The 17,400-nt window shown below is 41.1% G+C and overlaps 1 protein-coding gene across 2 annotated transcripts in view; it reads right to left on the bottom strand.

Annotated features, from left to right (window-relative positions):
* Positions 1-17,400, bottom strand: part of AK5 (adenylate kinase 5) — a 283,479-nt gene that overhangs the window by 12,687 nt on the left and 253,392 nt on the right. For both annotated transcript variants that reach the window (XM_049771780.1, XM_049771781.1), the window contains one exon: positions 13,408-13,599. In XM_049771780.1, coding sequence (XP_049627737.1) covers positions 13,408-13,599 — 192 coding nt within the window. The remainder of the gene's footprint in view (positions 1-13,407; positions 13,600-17,400) is intronic.

Below are 17,400 nucleotides of genomic sequence, written 5' to 3'. Positions count from 1 at the left end.
TGTGTTCATACAAAGAAAGTCTTTTCAACAAATGGTGTTGGTACAACTGGAAAACGACATGTAAGAAATTCAAAATTGACCCATACCTCACTCCTTATACAAAAATCAACTCAAAGACCTTTATATCAAAAAGGTCTTCAAGGATGGAGCACCAATGGCAAGAACTTTAGCGTCAAACATAATCAAATGGGACTACATTAAACTAAAAAGCTTCTGCATGGCAAAAGAAACCCTACATAACACAAGAAGACAGTTAACTGACTGGGAAAAAATCCTTTCACTCAACGTATCAGATAAAGGGCTGATATCCAGAATAAACGTGTTTGTACATAACTGTAATCCGAAAGTCAAAAATTAACTAAGTACCTTGTGAATGACAGCAACTATTCTCAATATTTGTAACTTAAGTAAATTGAAACCAGCCAACAAACTGATGTTTAAAACTCACTGTGAACAGATAAGAATTCTAATTCGGGCCCAGAGAGATAGCACAGCGGTGTTTGCCTTGCAAGCAGCCGATCCAGGACCAAAGCTGGTTGGTTCGAATCCCGGTGACCCATATGGTCCCCCGTGCCTGCCAGGAGCTATTTCTGAGCAGACAGCCAGGAGTAACCCCTGAGCACCGCTGGGTGTGGCCCAAAAACCAAAAAAAAAAAAAAAAAAAAAAAAAAAGAATTCTAATTCATAAATTGAATTGCTTTGTGTGTAGAAGTTCTCCGTAATTGTGCAAATTTAAAAATAAGATAGACTGCAACATGTTCTATATACATTTTCCTTTCATAACTAGTGCTTAAAATATGAGTTTCCCCAGGAACAGTAAAATTTTCTGATATTATTTTTCTTCAGAACTGTTGGGTTTCAATTCAGTAGAGTCAGAATGTTAAGGAGTTTTAATGTAGTTCATTTCAGATAAAACTAAGTAGATTATCATTTGAAGACTTACCTTTCTGTGTCTGAATCAATCTAAAATGTTTGATCAATATAGAAAAAAGTTAATAAAAAAAAGGTAAGGGCCAGAGAGATAGCACAGTGGTAGGGTGTTTGCCTTGCAAGCAGCCAACCCAGAACCAACAGTGGTTCGAATCCCGGCATCCCATGTGGTCTCTCGTGCCTGCCAGGAGCGATTTCTGAGCACAGAGCCAGGAGTAACTCCTGAGCACTGCTGGGTGTGGCCCAAAAAACAAACAGAAAAAGCTAGAAGTGAAAAAAATATGTGATTAATTTTGAAGGTGAAAAACCTCACCTCTTGAAGGAACAGTGGGACACAACAATAATATTTCTGCTCAGCAGCCAATGAAATATCTACTAAATTAGAAAAGATGTGCTTATGGAGAACTGCAGATTTTTAGTTCCACCTTTTCTCTTTATTCCTGTGAAACTGTAAACCATAAAACCTTTGCCTGGTTCAAACTCTGTTTAAGTGTAGTGTGTTTTCCTGAATTTTCCCATATTGTACAAAATGTTGGCTTGGTTTTGAGTTTGTTGTTGTTGTTGTTTTTGGGTCACACCCAGCAGTGCTCAGGGGTTACTCCTGGCTCTACACTCAGAAATCGCTCCTGGCAGGTTGGTGTGTGTGTGTGTGTCCATATGGGAACGAACATCTGTCTTTCTGCATATGTGTGTGTGTGTCCATATGGGAACGAACATCTGTCTTTCTGCATGTGTGTGTGTCCATATGGGAACGAACATCTGTCTTTCTGCATGCAAGGCAGAAATCTCTTCGGCCCCGGTTTTGAGTTTTGTTTTTCACCTACTGATGTCAGGGGGCTTTCTGGGTCAAATCCAAGTTTTCACAGAGTGGTTTAACATTTCTTAGATGAGCTTCTAATCTCAGTGCAACCAGAGCTGCCCCAGAGCAGCCCCTCCCAGAGCCTTACTAGGCAGCACCTGTGAGCTGGGTAGGGCCCAGCATGAGATACATTTTTCAGGAGTTCCTGGGAGCCATCCAGTTCACAGAGCTAGTCACACTCCATATTACTTCTCATTCTTAACGTCATGAAAAGGAGAAAAATACTGTATTGCCTTCCTCTGGGAGCTTTAAGGCAAGCTTTAGTGACAACACTAGCCAGTCTTAACAAGAATGATTTGTCATCTGCCCAGTCTCTCTATGCAGGACTTTTTGAAGTCTGAGCTGAGCTGTGTGTTCATTTAAAATGTGATGGACTTAGGGTAGACTCTGCTCAAACGACAGAACACAAGTCTAGCATGTGGGACTCCCGGAGTTCAATCCATGGAACTTCAGGTGGCCCCTGACCCAGCCTGCTCTCAGAATAACCTCAATGTAAAAAGTGAGATTTTGTTTGTTTGTTTTTGGGTCACATCTGGCAGCACTCGGGTTACTCCTGGCTCTTCACTCAGAAATCGCTGCTGGTAGGCTTGGGGAACCATATCCCAGGGGATGCCAGGATTCGAACCACCATCCATCCTGGCTGTGCTCAATAGGCCATATGTAGAGCCAGTCAGGGTTGACAGGATGCAAGGCAAATGCCTTACCTCCTGTATTTTTTTCTCCAACCCTGTAGAGATTTAGGGGTTGTAAATTGTTGGCCACACCTGAGCTGCTTAGGGTTTCATCTTTGGTTCAGTGCTCAGGGGTCACTCTTGTGTAGTACGTGGGGGACCATGTTTGGTGGCTAGGATCAAACTGGGATCAACTACAAGTAGGTCAAGTGCCTTACCTCTGTGCTAGGTTAACTTTTTATTTTAAATTAATAAATTTTTAAATAATATCTTTAAACACCATGATTACAAACATATTTGTAATTGGGTTTCGGTTATTAAAAAAAAGAAAACCCTTTTCATCAGTGCAACCTTCCCACCACCAAAACCCATCTCTTTCTTCTCCCCTATCCCCTGCCTGTCTTTGAGACAGACATTCTATTTCTCTCACTCACTACCATTGTCATGATAGTTGTTAGTGAAGTTATTTCTCTAGCTCCATTCACTAGTCTTTGTGGTAAGCTTCATATCATATGTTGGTCCTTCCAGCCCTCATCTCTATTTTCCTCTGGTATTATAACCATACTGTCTTTTATTTTTCTTAAATCCCACAGATGAGTGAGAATATTCTTTGTCTATCTCTCTCCCTCTGACCTATTTCACTCAGAATAATAGTTTCCATGACCATCCGTATGTAGGAAAATGTCCTGACTTCAATTTTTTGTGACAGCTGCATAGTATTCCATTGTGTATATGAATCACAATGTATATGAACCACAGTTTCTTTAGCCACTCATCTGTTGTCAGGCATCTGTGTTGTTTCCAGATTCTGGCTATTGTAAATAATGCTGCAATGAATATAGGTGTGCAGAAGGCATTTTTGTATTGTGTTTTTGTGTTCCTAGGGTATATCTTGGAGTGGTATAGTAGGGTCATCTAGGAGCTCAATTTCCAGTTTTTTGAGGAATCTCCGTATTGTTTTTAATAAAGGCTAGACTAGACAGCACTCATATAAGCAGTAAATGAGAATTCCTTTCTCCCCACATCTCCACCAGCACTGATTTTTCTTGATTTTGTGTGTGTGTGTGTGTGTGTGTGTGTGTGTGTGTGTGTGTGTGTATGTGTGATGTGTGCCATTTTCCCATTTTCTGGCATGAGATGGTATCTCATTGTTGTTTTGAATTGCATCTCCCTGTTGACTAGTAATGTGGAGCATTTTTCATGTGCCTTTGTGTATGGTGTTAGATGAAGGTCCGAGTTTGCTTTTTTGCATGTGGCTGACCAGTTGTCTCAACACCACTTGTTGAAGAGGCTTTCTTTGCTCTATTTTGCGTTTCTTGCCTTTTTAGCAAAGATTAATTGATTGTATGTCTGGGGAACTAAATTAATAACATTTTTAATTGAACCACCAATACACATTTACAAAGCTGTTAATGATTTTCAGTCATAAAATGTTCCAACACCCATTCCTTCACATTTCACAACACCATGACCTCCCTCAGATCCCTCCCTGCTGCTGCTTCTATGACAGATATTTTTTTCTTTTTGGTTTTTGAACCACACCAGCAGGACTTAGGCTCTGTGCTCAGGAATCATGCCTGACAGTGCTGGGGACCATATGGGATGTTGATGATCAAACCCAAGTCAGCTGCCTACAAAGGCAAATGCCCTCCCTGTTGTGCTATCACTTTAATAAAAGACATTTTCTTCTCTCTCTCTCTCTCTCTCTCTCTCTCTCTCTCTCTCTCTCTCTCTCTCTCTCTCTCTTCTCTCTCTCTCTCTGTCTCTCTGTCTCTCTCTGTCTCTCTCTGTCTCCGTCTCTCTCTCAGTCTCTCTCTCACTAGGTTAATTTTTTTCTTCTCCTTTTTTTTTTCTTTTTTGGCGTGGGGGACATCATACAGTGCTCAGAGTTTCCTCCTGGCTTTGAGCTTAAAAGTCACTACTGGTGGTGCTTCGGGGACAATACAGGACACCAGAAATTGAACCTGGGTTGGCCGCATATAAGGCAAGCATCCTATCCATTGTGCTATCACTTTGACCCTAGGATAACTTTGAAAACTAGTTGACTCATTTGTTTTTTAGTTATTGAAAAATCAAAAATATATTTGAACAACTTTGGTATGTGAAACCTATTTTTAACTGCTAATTTTATGAAAAACAAAAGAAATTATGTAATTTCTTTTATTTTTTGAAATTATGTAATTTCTCAGGAAAATTTACCATCTGAATCAAGATATGCTTAATATTTTAGAAACATAATTAAAAATATGAAACCATCTCATAATTTATGTATATATTACACCTAAAATGCTGATACTTACCTTATTCAGATTAAAAAATTAAGCTGTAAAATTAATTTCACTTATTTCTCTTTATTACTTAAAAACATGATTCCTAGACAGGTTTAAATTATAAATAGGGCCCATATGGCCCTTCTATTGGAAAATGCTGGTCTAGGAGTTTTTGCTTATTTGTTTGCAGCCATCCTGGCACTGCTCAGGGGTTACTTCTGGTTCCGTCCTCAGGAATCAATAATCCTAGTGGGCTCTGTGAACCATCTGTACTTCTAGAAATGGAGTCCAGGTTGTGTGTTGCCTAATTTGCTTTATTGTCTCTCTGGTCCTTAGAAGGTTTACTGAGTGAAGGAGGAATGAATGAAAAGTTGGATTCAAGAGCCTTGCCCTCAACCTTGCTCTTAGTCTAATCTATTGTTACTTTAACTCATATTTGTGCTTGTATTACGGGGATTTTCAGAATGAGTTCCCATTCTTTTATTTGTCATGAACTTTTACAAATCCCTTAGGATTCTAAAGTATCATCTCTCTGAAGCCTACCTCTGTGGGCTCAATCTCGGTGAACCTAAAGACATGGAACTTTCTGAAAATTCTCTTATTGCATTTAACCCCCTGCTGTGAGCGTAGAGTTTCTTTACTCCTTAATACCCAGCATTAACCATGTCTTGGATATTGGAGATGCCCCATAAACACCTACTGAATATGTCAAGATTCTTTGATTCAGTGGTCCCGGTTATCTTCTGTAAAAGTTAGAGTTAGTGGGACCCAGTGAATGTCTTGCTCTGATATGGGTAAAAGAAAAATCTGCCATGTGATGAGAACAGCAAGGAGGAAGATCAACATTGTATATAGAGGAGCAATACATGGACCTGGAATTGTGTTTTACCTGCTGTTTTGTGAGGATATTAAGTGGTGAGCACAACTCATTTCTACAGGACCACAGGGGTGTAAACTATGTCATGCTTAATCTAAAAGTCTTTGCAGGAATCTAAAGGCCTGACAAGCAGGAAGGGAAGGAGGGAGCTGGAAGAAAGCTCTTTTCAACAGTCAGAAAGAATGAGTTTCTTGGAATTCTGAGCAATAATACAGTGGTTAGGGTGTTTGCTTTGAAGGGGGCAGAGTTGGGCCTCATCTCCAGCATCCCATATGGATCTCTAAGTCCTGCTAGGACTGATCCCAGTTCACAGCCAGGAGTAAGCCCTGAGCACTGCTGGGTGTAGTCCAAGACAAAAACAGAATGAGTTTCTTAAGCCTCTCTGAGACAGATAGAAGGAAGATTAGGCCTCATTTGTCAAGTGTGAAGACCAAACTGCAGGGTTCCTCTAAACTTCTCCTTTCTAGATTTTTCTTTTTATAGAACTGGCAGGCAGGGGTGTAGGTGATTTCCAAATCTCAGTTGCTTGGGGCACTCAATCTAGGCAGGTTCAAATTGAATTTGAGGAGGCCTGAAAGATAGGGTGTTGATACTCAGTCAAGATGAGGTGCTGATAACCAGGCCCCAAGCCTCCAAGGTTTGGAAAATATCTGAGCTTTGCTTATTTCAAAGAAATTTCTCAGATCAACAAGAAGGGAAAAGAAAGTGAAAAAGAATCAGTTTTTTTTTTTCTTCTTTTTTTTAAGCTTCTGCTTCTAATGAGCAGCTCATTGTTTGGTCTCTCCATTTGGAAACAAACCTAAATAATGGTGCATGCTTTTGGGAATGCTGTTAGTAGTGGACAAAAACAGCTAGACTAAAAGCAAAGGGTTTGAGAAAAAAGAATAACCACATTAGAAAATATTATATGTCAATTATAGAAAATAATTATTATATTTTTGTTTCTGAGAAACAGTTATTTCATTTTAGAATGGTAGTATTTTCAAGAAATCAAAATATGATAGGGAAAGTGTATTGCTGCAGAGAGATCTAGCAAAAGTACATAATCAGGGCCAGGTGCAGAAGTAGTGCAGAAGTAGGGCTTTTGCCTTGAACGTGGCCAACCTCGGATGGACTGTGGTTCGATCCCCTGGCATTCCATATGGTCCCTCGAGCCAGGAATGATTTCTGAGCACAGAGCCAGGAGTGGCCCCTGAGTGTCACCAGGTGTGGCCCCAAAACAAACAAACCAACAAACCAAAAAAAGTAGATAAGTAGATAATAATTGAGAGGGAGGGTCAATGAAGAATTGGAGGTTAGGGAGAAAGAGGAAGAAGAGAAGGGGGTGGTAAAATAACATTTAGCCAATTGTGTACACTGATTTCTTTTTTAGGAGAGTAATGTTGACAAAACATTATTAACTTTTTTTTGTTTGTTTATGAGAACATAGTCTGGATTCTTTGCTGAGGGAAAAATGGTCACTTTCACAGTCACAGGAAGCTATGCCAAGAATCAAACTCAGGCCACCTGTATGCAAAACCTGTATTTAGCCCTTTAAGCTTAGCCCTTCATCATAATTTATTTTTGTTTTGTTTACTTTTTTGGTTGTACCTGATGTTGCTCAAGGCTACTCCTGGCTCTGTGCTTAGGAACTGTTTCTGGCATTGCTTAGGGTACCATATGTAGTGCTGGAAATTGAACTTGGGCATCCTGCATGCAAAGCATGCACTCTGTCCATTAAGCTATTTTTCCAGCCCCGGGGTGGGGAGCGGGGAATAAAGAACCCTTTTCACTTATGATAGTATTTATTACTTTAGAATTAAAAGGTGTTAACTGAAATTATGGGGCTGGATCGATAACACAGCAGGAAGGGCGCTTGCCTTGCATGTGGCCATGTGGCCAACCCGGGTTCAATCCCCAACTTCCCGTATGGTCACTCAAACACCACCAGGAATGATCCTTGAGCCAGGAGTAACCCCTGAGCACTGACAGGTAAGGCCCCAAAACAAAACAAAATAAAAAGTGTTATTTGAAATTAATATAATCCTTACCACCAGTGTGAACACTTGATACTTTTTGTTTGTTTTTTGGTTTTTGGGCCATACTCAGTAGCGCTCAGGGGTCACTCCTGGCTCTGCTCAGAAATCGCTCTTGGCAGGCTCAGGCATGTCAGGGATCAAACCTGGGTCTGTCCTGGGTCAGCTGCATGCAAGGTAAATGCCCTACAGCTGTGCTATTGCTCTAGCCCCTTTTTGGTTTATTTTTCACACTTGGTAACTTTAATGATGAATTACCCTCAATCCTGTCCTTCATTTAACCAATTTGATTTGCAGAACATCTCAAGGGCCCTATACCCCACTCCTTTATCTTTTGGGTTATGGGATTTGACCAGCGTCCCTGGATATAGTCTCTCCAACTTCCCACTAGATACTCAAAGCCATAGAAAAATATGAATAGTTCAGCAGTTTTGAAAACTTAGACGTTTACCTGTTACCAACGAAACTAGATGCCATGATCTGTTCCTGACTTGAAATCTGATCAGAAAACGGGCATCTGGTCCTGTGCTATGAAACCATGATTTTCAGAGGCAGAGGTTGTTTTGCCTATGTCTCACCAGGGCATTTACAGTTTTATTTTTTGGTTTATTTTATTTCAATTTATTTTAAACTGTATTACCATATGTGATGTTAAGGATCAAACTAGGGTTGGCAAGTACTTTAACATCTGTTGTATTTTTCTGGCCCTAACAAAGAATCTTTCCCTGAAGAGTACTTGTGAAAGCCCCTCAACTAAAGGAATTCAGGCCTCAGTGAGCACTGTGGCCAGAGGTGTGAGCAGCACCACCTAATATTCGAGCTAAAACTGTGTGACTACAGCTGTGCATGAGCATCCTCAGTCATCACAGTCACCTCAACAGCAGTAACACTAAGGGGAAGGAGAGTGGGGAGAGAAAATATTAAATAAAAATATTTATTAAATATTAAATGAAATGTTTAAAAAGATAGAGAGGGGAGTCTAATCTCACAGCTTTCTGAGCCTGCTTTGTTCTAATTTTATTAGCATAAAATTAAGTTCTGTGTTTCAAGTTAGGCCTACTGGGTTTGGTGCCAATTAGAGACAAACAAGAAGTCTTAATCAATGTATTTATGGCCATAGTTTTATTTTCAAAATTTACAGCAAAAGGACTCGCAGGACCTATTCTAGAATGTTTCCCTCAGTATGATGAGATGCACTAGACTTTGATGTTTTCTAAAATAAACATGCTATTTTTATGACTAGAAAAAAGTTTCCTCGCCCCGAAAATCAGAGTTATGGAATGGAGGATTCTAGGAGATAGTGTTTTGTCCATTCATTTTATTTTGGAGGAAGGCCTGAGAGGTTAAGCAATGAATCAACTTACCCAATATCCCAGGCTCCTCACTGCCCTCAATTCTCTGAAATCTAGTTCTCTGAAATCCAGGTCAGGTTTTCTCCATCTGGGAGTGTTTGGGCTTTTCACCATGGGAGGCTACATTTTAATGTTTTTTCACATTCAAAGTGGCATACACTTCCTGTTATGAGTTGATTTTGTGAACCAGGAGAGACTGAATTGCTGTGCTGAGAAAGGCAGAGATCAGAGTAGATAGGAAAGTGCCACAAGGGATTAAGGCCTGAATGGTGGAAAGTTCTGCTCTAACTTTCTCAGCTGCGGAACAAAGCTGATTTTAATGTGGGTTGAGAGAACCACCAAGTCAGGGGATTCCTCTGGAATCAAATACCTTTCTATCTTGGCTTCTGTTATACATTCTAGCTTTGTTATGTAAAAAAAATATAAGGCAGTAACCGAATAAATTGTACATGAAAATATAACTTTTGCCTAAAATGTCATATACTGCTTATGGTGAATAGGTGGCTAGGAGATCAGGGTTTCAGCTGATTTATTCCACATAATCATAAAGGGATAATACTGAGGTCTGGGGAAATACTTGTGGAGGGTGACTGTATCTGTGTGGAACCATGGCAAACTTCTGCTTCCTAAATTTTTTCTTACGTATTTAATTAAAACACCTTGATTATAAACATAAATGTGATTGGGTTGGTAAAGAATACCCCCCATCACCAGTGCTGTTTCCTAAATTAATCTGAGCTGCTGATTTGGTGGCTTGCATATTTATTTATTTATTTATTTATTTATTTATTTATTTATTTATTTATTTATTTATTTATTTATTTATTTAGGTTTTGGGCCACACCCGGCAGCACTCAGGAGTTACTCCTGGCTTTGTGCTTAGAAATTACTCCTGGCAGGCTCAGGGGACCTTATGGGATGGCGGGGATCGAACCTGGGTCTGTCCCAGGTCCATCTCGGGTCGGCCATGTGCAAGGCAAACGTCCTACCACTGTGCTATCACTCCAGCCCCTATATGGTGGCTTGCATTTTAAAATGCACCCACAACTCCATTTTTTTTTTTTATTTTTCACTTTCTATTTTTCTCTTTTCTCTTTTACTATAGTCAGGATAACATAGTTAAACTACTAACATTTATTAGATTGATGTACAGTGTTACTCTACTGACACCCTCCATCACTGTTCCTTTGTCACTCCTAGACCCCTCTTTCTTTGGCTTGGGAATCTGTTTTATAATCCCTTCCCAAGGATTTGTCATCTTTTGGTGCTATCTATTGCTTTGAATACCACAAGTGAATGAGACTATTTTGTATTTCTCTTTTTACTCTGACTTAGTATAATGCCCTGTACTTCTATCCACATTACAGTTATCTATAAGATTTCATTTCTTCTTATAACTGAGCAGTATTCTATTGTATCTACATATGATGCATCGTTAGCAATCATCTATCATTGGATGTTTGAGTTATTTCCATATCTTGGCTTCTGTACTAGTAAGCACTTCAGTGAACCCAGGTGTGTTTGTGTCTTTTTGAATGAACAGTATTTGAGATTCCTCAAAAAATGTCACAATAGGGGCCGGAGAGATAGCATGGAGGTAGGGCATTTGCCTTTCATGCAGGAGGTCATCGGTTCGAATCCCAGCACCCCATATGGTCCCCCATGCCTGCCAGGAGCAATTTCTGAGCCAGGAGCCAGGAATAACCCCTGAGCACTGCCGGGTGTGACCCAAAAACCACACACACAAAAGAAAGTCACAATATAGCTCTTAATATAACCCAGAAATGCCACTTTTTTTTTTGGGCATTTGCCCCACACACCAAATACAAAATCATTCGTTCAGGAAAATATATGCATGCCCTAGTTTTAAGAAAACGCCTCAGGGATCAGAAGCTCACTTGGTGAGTAACTATTTGTTCCTTGGACTCAAAAAGGGAGAAGGGGGGCAGAGTAATGGTACAGCAGGTGGGGTGTTTGCCTTGCATTTAGATGACGCTGGTCTGACCTCTGGTACCTCATTTGGTCCCCAGAGTCTACCAAGAATCACCTCTTAGCACAGAATCAGGATTTAGCCTTGAATACCAGAAGGTGCAGCCCCCAAACCACAATAAATAAATAAATAAAAATAAACTGATGGGTCTCAGAGAGATAGCACAAGTGTTAAGGCATTTATCTTGCATGGAACTGACCCTGTTTTGATCTCTGGTATACATGGTCATTCAAGCACCGCTGGGTGAAGCCCTGGAGTCCCCTGAGAGCTTCTGGGGTGACTTATGTATTCCTCAGCATTTCAAGGGTCCAATAGCACCATATCCTGAAGCTCTTGTAATGACCACTCCCCATCAAGGCTGACTAAGAATCCCCAGGAGGAGCCCCAGAGCCTTCTGAGCACAATTTTGGAGTCCTTTCGACTTTGACTTATTAGCAATAAATGTATGATTAGAATACTTAGTTTATATACCTGGGGTCGTGTAAAAATATCTTGGGTTGAAATAAGGGGGCCAAACGGTAAAGTTTAAAAAGCCCAGTTTACATTGGCTGGGGGTGGATCCTCAGAGCTGCGGTGGGACAGAAAGGACGCCCCTCAGCAGGTGCAGGGGTCCAAGCAATTGCTCTGGAGAGAACCTCCAGAGAATGGCAGAGTTAGGATAGCTGCATGTAAATATCTGCCAGGAGGATGGATCCTCACTATTTCCTTGCCATAGAACTGGCGCCCAGTATCTCTAGAATACATGAGAAGCTGAAGACACCAGCAAATAGGGTTCGAAACTTGCTCTAATTTGGGGAAAGATTCCAGAAATTAAATTGATCTAAAAATTCCGTTAGCCCTGTATCTAAGCATCAGTCATTTTGTAGTGTGTAGAATTTAGGCAAGAATCATACTAGGCAGCAATACAAAAGATTTTCTAACTCTGGAAGTGCTTAAACTAATTTAATAGGAATTTTTCTCACCTCTACAAATCCCCCTGAAAGTGGAAAAAGTTCCCTTCTATCTGAATCATAGCATGTGTTCCGGGCTGTACAAAGTAAGATCCAACAATCTTGTAAAATCCTTTGTAACACTGTATTCTTAAGACTCTGGTTTTATATAATGCACCTTTCGTGGGCTTGTTTCTAAAGTTTGAAGTTTCCATTTTTTTTCTTTTAAAAATATTATCTATATATTTATTTTTAGTGTACCAGGGCTCCTCATCAGTGCTGGGCTCCAGGGGTCAGTTCTGTCAGTGCTATCAGTGCAAATTTGGTGCTTGCTTTGGTGACTGTGATATTTGGAACCCAGTGGTGCTGGAAAGTTAGTTCATGTAGTGCCAGAGACTAAACTCTGACTTCACATGTGCAAAATATGCACTTCAGTCCCTCAAGCTATTTTTCTCACCCCTGGGTACTATTTGTTAAATGGGCCAACAAATGAGGTTTGAGTTATTTTCCCAAATTCATGAAGTTAATGGTGATTCAGCGTGGTTCTTACTCATGATCACTGAGTTTACGCTGCCCATTTCTCCACATTATTTTCACGTTTACTTAATTAGTGGCTCTTCGGGCCCAGAGGCTTCATCTCCTCACAACATTAGTTATGACAATAAATGGAGGCAAAGTTCCAGATGTCAATGAGGAACTATGCAAAACTCTAGAAATTTAAAGTTGGTAACGCTTTGAGCTAGAAAATATCTTCTGACTCATCCTTTGCAGCCAAGGATGAGAGGTCATATAGAAAGCAGCAGAATTTGTGCCCTTGTTTCCTTCCTGTTGTTCTTTTGGCCACTGTTTCTTCTCTCTTTCTTGGAAAAAAGGAGTTGTATTTCTTAATTATTTTGGGTCACGCCCAGAGGTGCTTAAGGCTTAATCCTGGCTCTGAACTCAGAGATCACTCCTAGTGGACTTGGGGACCATTTGCTGATGATCAAACTGGGGTCAGCTGCATTTTAGGCAAGCAACCAACCCACTGTACTCTCCCTCCAGCCCCTTAAAAGAGAATTATTTTTAACAAAAATACTTTGTTATTATTCAAATCACATAGTTAATTTCTTATGGTCCATATAATAAAATTATTTAATTTCAAGAGATATTAAAGAAAAAGAACAATAGATCTCTCTCTTTGAGCCCAAATTGTGCTGCTGTGAGGAACTCTTCCTCCCAAATTCTTTTTGTTTTGTTTTGGGGTAACATCCGGTGGTGCTCAGGGGTTACAGAACACCCGGCTCTGTGCTAGGAAAGTTTCCTGACAGGCTTGGAGGACCATATGGGATGCCGGACATCGAACCTGGGTCTGTGCCGGGTTGGCTGCATGCAAGGCAAATGCCCTACCACTATGCTATCACTCCAGCCCCCTTCCCCAAATTCTTTAAAGAAGGAAATAACCCCTTTTTTCTTTTGATTTGACAGGTAAATAAAAGGGGTAACTGCCTGGTTTTGGAGGCAGACATGAAGCTCACCTTGTGGAGCTGTGTTTTTGTCTCATAATAGGCGATGATGGGGATGGATGCCCGGTAGTAGGTCTCAAGGCGCTTGGCGATGGAGGTGGGGTTATCAGCCACATCTTGGCCGCTCTGGCTCCTTTGAAGAAGGCGGCTGGTCATGGTATCAGCTGAGCAGTCCAGACAGATCACCAAGTGAGGGTCTCCAATCTGGGGGCAAGTGCACAATATGGTCAGAATTTCCACCCTGCAGTGCTCTGAAACATAATGGGAACCTGGGTCACCTCATTCTTTTCATTCTGGCCTTTCTGGCTTCTCTTGAGGCCCCAAGAACTACACTTGGAAAAAAACTGAGACTAGACTTATGGCTCTTAATATCTGCTCCAGTGGTTCCATATACTACTACTCAGCTGTCTTTTTGCTTTTTGCAAAAAATCTGACCTGTTCTCCTCATTAAAGGTGTGTTTGTGTGTGTGTATGTGTGTGTGTGTTTGTGTAAGTGTGGTGTTGCCTTGACTGACAGAGGTAGAACTAACCACCATCTCCTTTGTTACACCATTAATTCCTATCAGAGCCCCTTGGAGCACAGTGTGTAGGAGCATGGGGCTGTAGCGATAGGACAGTGGGTAGGGCATTTACCTTGCACAAGGCCAACCCAGGTTCGATCCCCAGCATCCCATATGGTCCCTTGAGCCTGTCAGGAGTAATTTCTGAAAGCAGAGCCAGGAGTAACCCCTGAGTGCTGCAGGGTATAGGCCCTCCCCCCAAGAAAACTAGAATGTAAGAATGAGAATAAAAAAATGGTTGTGCACATAAAAGGTGCTGTTTAGGGTCAAATCCTGGTGTGGCAAATGTCTCCACAAAGGTCTAAAAGTCTTCATCAATTCTTTGTCTTGAGATATACTTAAAGATCTTCCCTACTGACACATGAATCTCATTCCTCAACCTCCTTGACTCAGAGTTGACATGTCACTGTTGAAAATACCCCATTTTTGAGCAGTGAAAGTGTAAGCTTTATTTGAAAAAAAAATTTTTTTTTAACTCTGTACTCAGGAATCACTACAGGCTGTGCTTAGGCAATCATATGGGATGTTGGAGATTTAACCTGGGCTGGCCTGATGCAAACAAACATCCTACCTACTATACTATCACTATGGCTCCAGTGTTGTAAACGATTTTTTGCTTAACTGCAATCTAAAATGTCCAACTCCTCTTAATTTCTGAGGTGTGAGGAAGTCCAAGGGAGTCCCAAGATTCCTAGAGGGAGTCCTGTGGACAGAAGACTAGGCCTCACTAGCTCAAGCTCCCTACACTTGGCCCTAGCTACTGTCTGACTGCACATGCATAAAGAACTACACATAGGGACCATTAAGGGCCATAACTCGAGCCCATTCACTCCAGAACCTTTTAGAGAAAGTAAACTTGGGGCCAGGCGGTGGTGCTAGAGGTAAGGTGCCTGCCTTGCCTGTGCTAGCCTTGGACGGACCACGGTTCGATCCCCCGGTGTCCCATATGGTCCCCCAAAGCCAGGAGCGACTTCTGAGCACATAGCCAGGAGTAACCCCTGAGCGTCACTGGGTGTGGCCCAAAAACCAAAAAAAAAAAAAAAAAAAAAAAAAGAAAGTAAACTTATTATTTGAAGCTATCTGACTTCATCATTAAGTTCTACTACTCTGCATCCTCAGTTCTTTCTCATTTATACACTGAAGATGTACCAGAATTAAGGACTTCTGGGTGTCTTTGACTGGTATGTTGGGGGCTCCTGACAGGACAGCTAGCCATAGGCCCCCTGGGCTGTCCACTTAGTCCAGGGTACCGAGATCCCCCCACACCAGGCGGGTCTTCAGGGCCATGCCTGGTTAATCTGGGCCCTGGGGGGAGGGGGGTGAGAAATTCCTCCCTATGCATCCAAAAACTACAGAACTGCACCGGGCCCGCGCACTTTATGTATTAAGAGTATTCCTTATCGTTATGTTATGTTTTGCATATCCAGAATGTTCATTTTGTATTCTGCCCTTTACCAGACCCCTACAAAGCTCTTTTTTACTCCTTAACTCTCTAACCCCCACAAACGTCACTAACCTACATTACTCTTTTTTTTTTTTTTTTTTTTTTTGGTTTCTTGGGCCACACCCGGCAGTGCTCAGGGGTTACTCCTGCCTGTCTGCTCAGAAATAGATCCTGGCAGGCACAGGGGACCATATGGGACACCGGGATTTGAACCAAACACCTTTGGTCCTGGATCGGCTGCTTGCAAGGCAAACACCGCTGTGCTATCTCTCCAGGCCCTACATTACTCTTTTTAACTGTACAATCCTAATCACAGACCAAAGCCATGCATTGTGTGTAACAACCCCAAACTGTATCGAGATACATAAAATGGACACGTATTTCTTTAGAATATTTTGTGTTTTTTCTCTGACAGCTATAATTCTTACTAAATGTTGTCTTATATAGTGATGATTCTAACCAGAATTACTGGTAGATTAAGTAAAATAAATAAAATAATGTATGTTTCTTGGCATAGAGCAAGTTGTTTTGATCAGTAAGAGAGGGTGGGATAATAGTGTAGAAGAAAAAAACTAAAAAAAACAAAAACAAAAAAACAAACAAACAAAAAACCCAACCAACCAACCAAACAACAACAACAAAAAAACCCAACCCAAATCAAAAAACTATTCACCAGCAGAGGGCATGCTTGGGAGGCTGCCCGGGGCTCAATGCAGAGCTGCAATCCCAAAAGTAGTTTCTGTTGGAAGCTCTATGAACCAATTAGTCAATTTTTCTAACTGCCAAGGGATGTCAGGTCACTTTTGGGTATAGCCAAGATAATTTAGAAATTGACCAGGGACATCAGAGATGACAGGAATCTGGGTAATAATAGCCTTCTGGATCAAACTAAGCCTAGGGACTGAGAGGCAGCTTTGTTTTCCACATAGATTTTCAAAGACAAACTGTTCAGAGACTGGCAATTTTGGAAGTTTTGTTATGTTTGGAATATGTTTAGAAATGTAAAGTCTTTGATACAGTTCTTGCACTGCTGAATCAGAAGCTACATTTAATTTATTTTATTTTGGTTTTTGAGTCACACTTGAAGGGACTCATGGACTATTCCTGACATTGCTTAGGAATATTCCTGACTATGTGAGTCAAACTGAGGTCAGGTGTATGCAAGGCAAGTAAGGGCTTTCCCTCCTTTACTCTTCAGCTTGAGTTTGCTTTTATTTTATTATTATTATTTTTGGGCCACACCTGGTGGCGCTCTGTGGTCAGAAATGGCTCCTGGCAGACTTGAGGGACCATATGGGATGCCAGGGATCAAATCCAGGGTCCATCCCAGGTTGGCTGTGTGCAAGGCAAATGCCCTATTGTGCTATCACTCTAGTCCCTTGAGTCTGCTTTTTACATATGTTACAGAGACTGGGGAGATTTAATAATAAGGTTAGCACATTCTTTGCATGTTGAAGGCCAGGGTTTGATCCCTGGCACCACACAAACCACACAAGCCAGGAGAGACACCCCCCTCCAAATACAGAACTAAGAGTAGTCCCTAAAAACCACTGGGTATAGTCCTAAAAGTCCAAAATCAATAAACAAAAACAGGGGCCAGAGCAATGGCACAACGGTAGGGTGTTTGTCTTGCATGCTGATGACCCAGGATGGATAGCAGTTCGATCCCCTGGTATCCTAAATAATCCCCCAAGCCAGGAGTGATTTCTGAGCACATAGCCTGGAGTAACCTCTGAGCGTTACCGGGTGTGGTCCCCCAAAAATAAAATAAATAAAAACAAAAGAGTAAGAGATGAAGACAAGAATATACTCATAACCAGGATCACTAAATCTATAGATGAGAAACTTTACAAGAAAGTTAAAAGTAGTAAAGCAGAGGGACAGTAATTCATACATCCAGGAAAATTAAGTGTATATTCAGACTAAAGGCAGACTTTTAGCTAAGAGGCTCCTTAGAACCTTTTTTTTTTTTTAAAGAAAAAAATCAAGAAAATGTCTTGA

This window comes from Suncus etruscus, chromosome 4 (assembly GCF_024139225.1).
Source record: "Suncus etruscus isolate mSunEtr1 chromosome 4, mSunEtr1.pri.cur, whole genome shotgun sequence".
Lineage (NCBI taxonomy): Eukaryota > Metazoa > Chordata > Mammalia > Eulipotyphla > Soricidae > Suncus > Suncus etruscus.
Note: the sequence above shows the minus strand (reverse complement) of the source record. Positions and strands in the feature narration are given on the sequence as shown.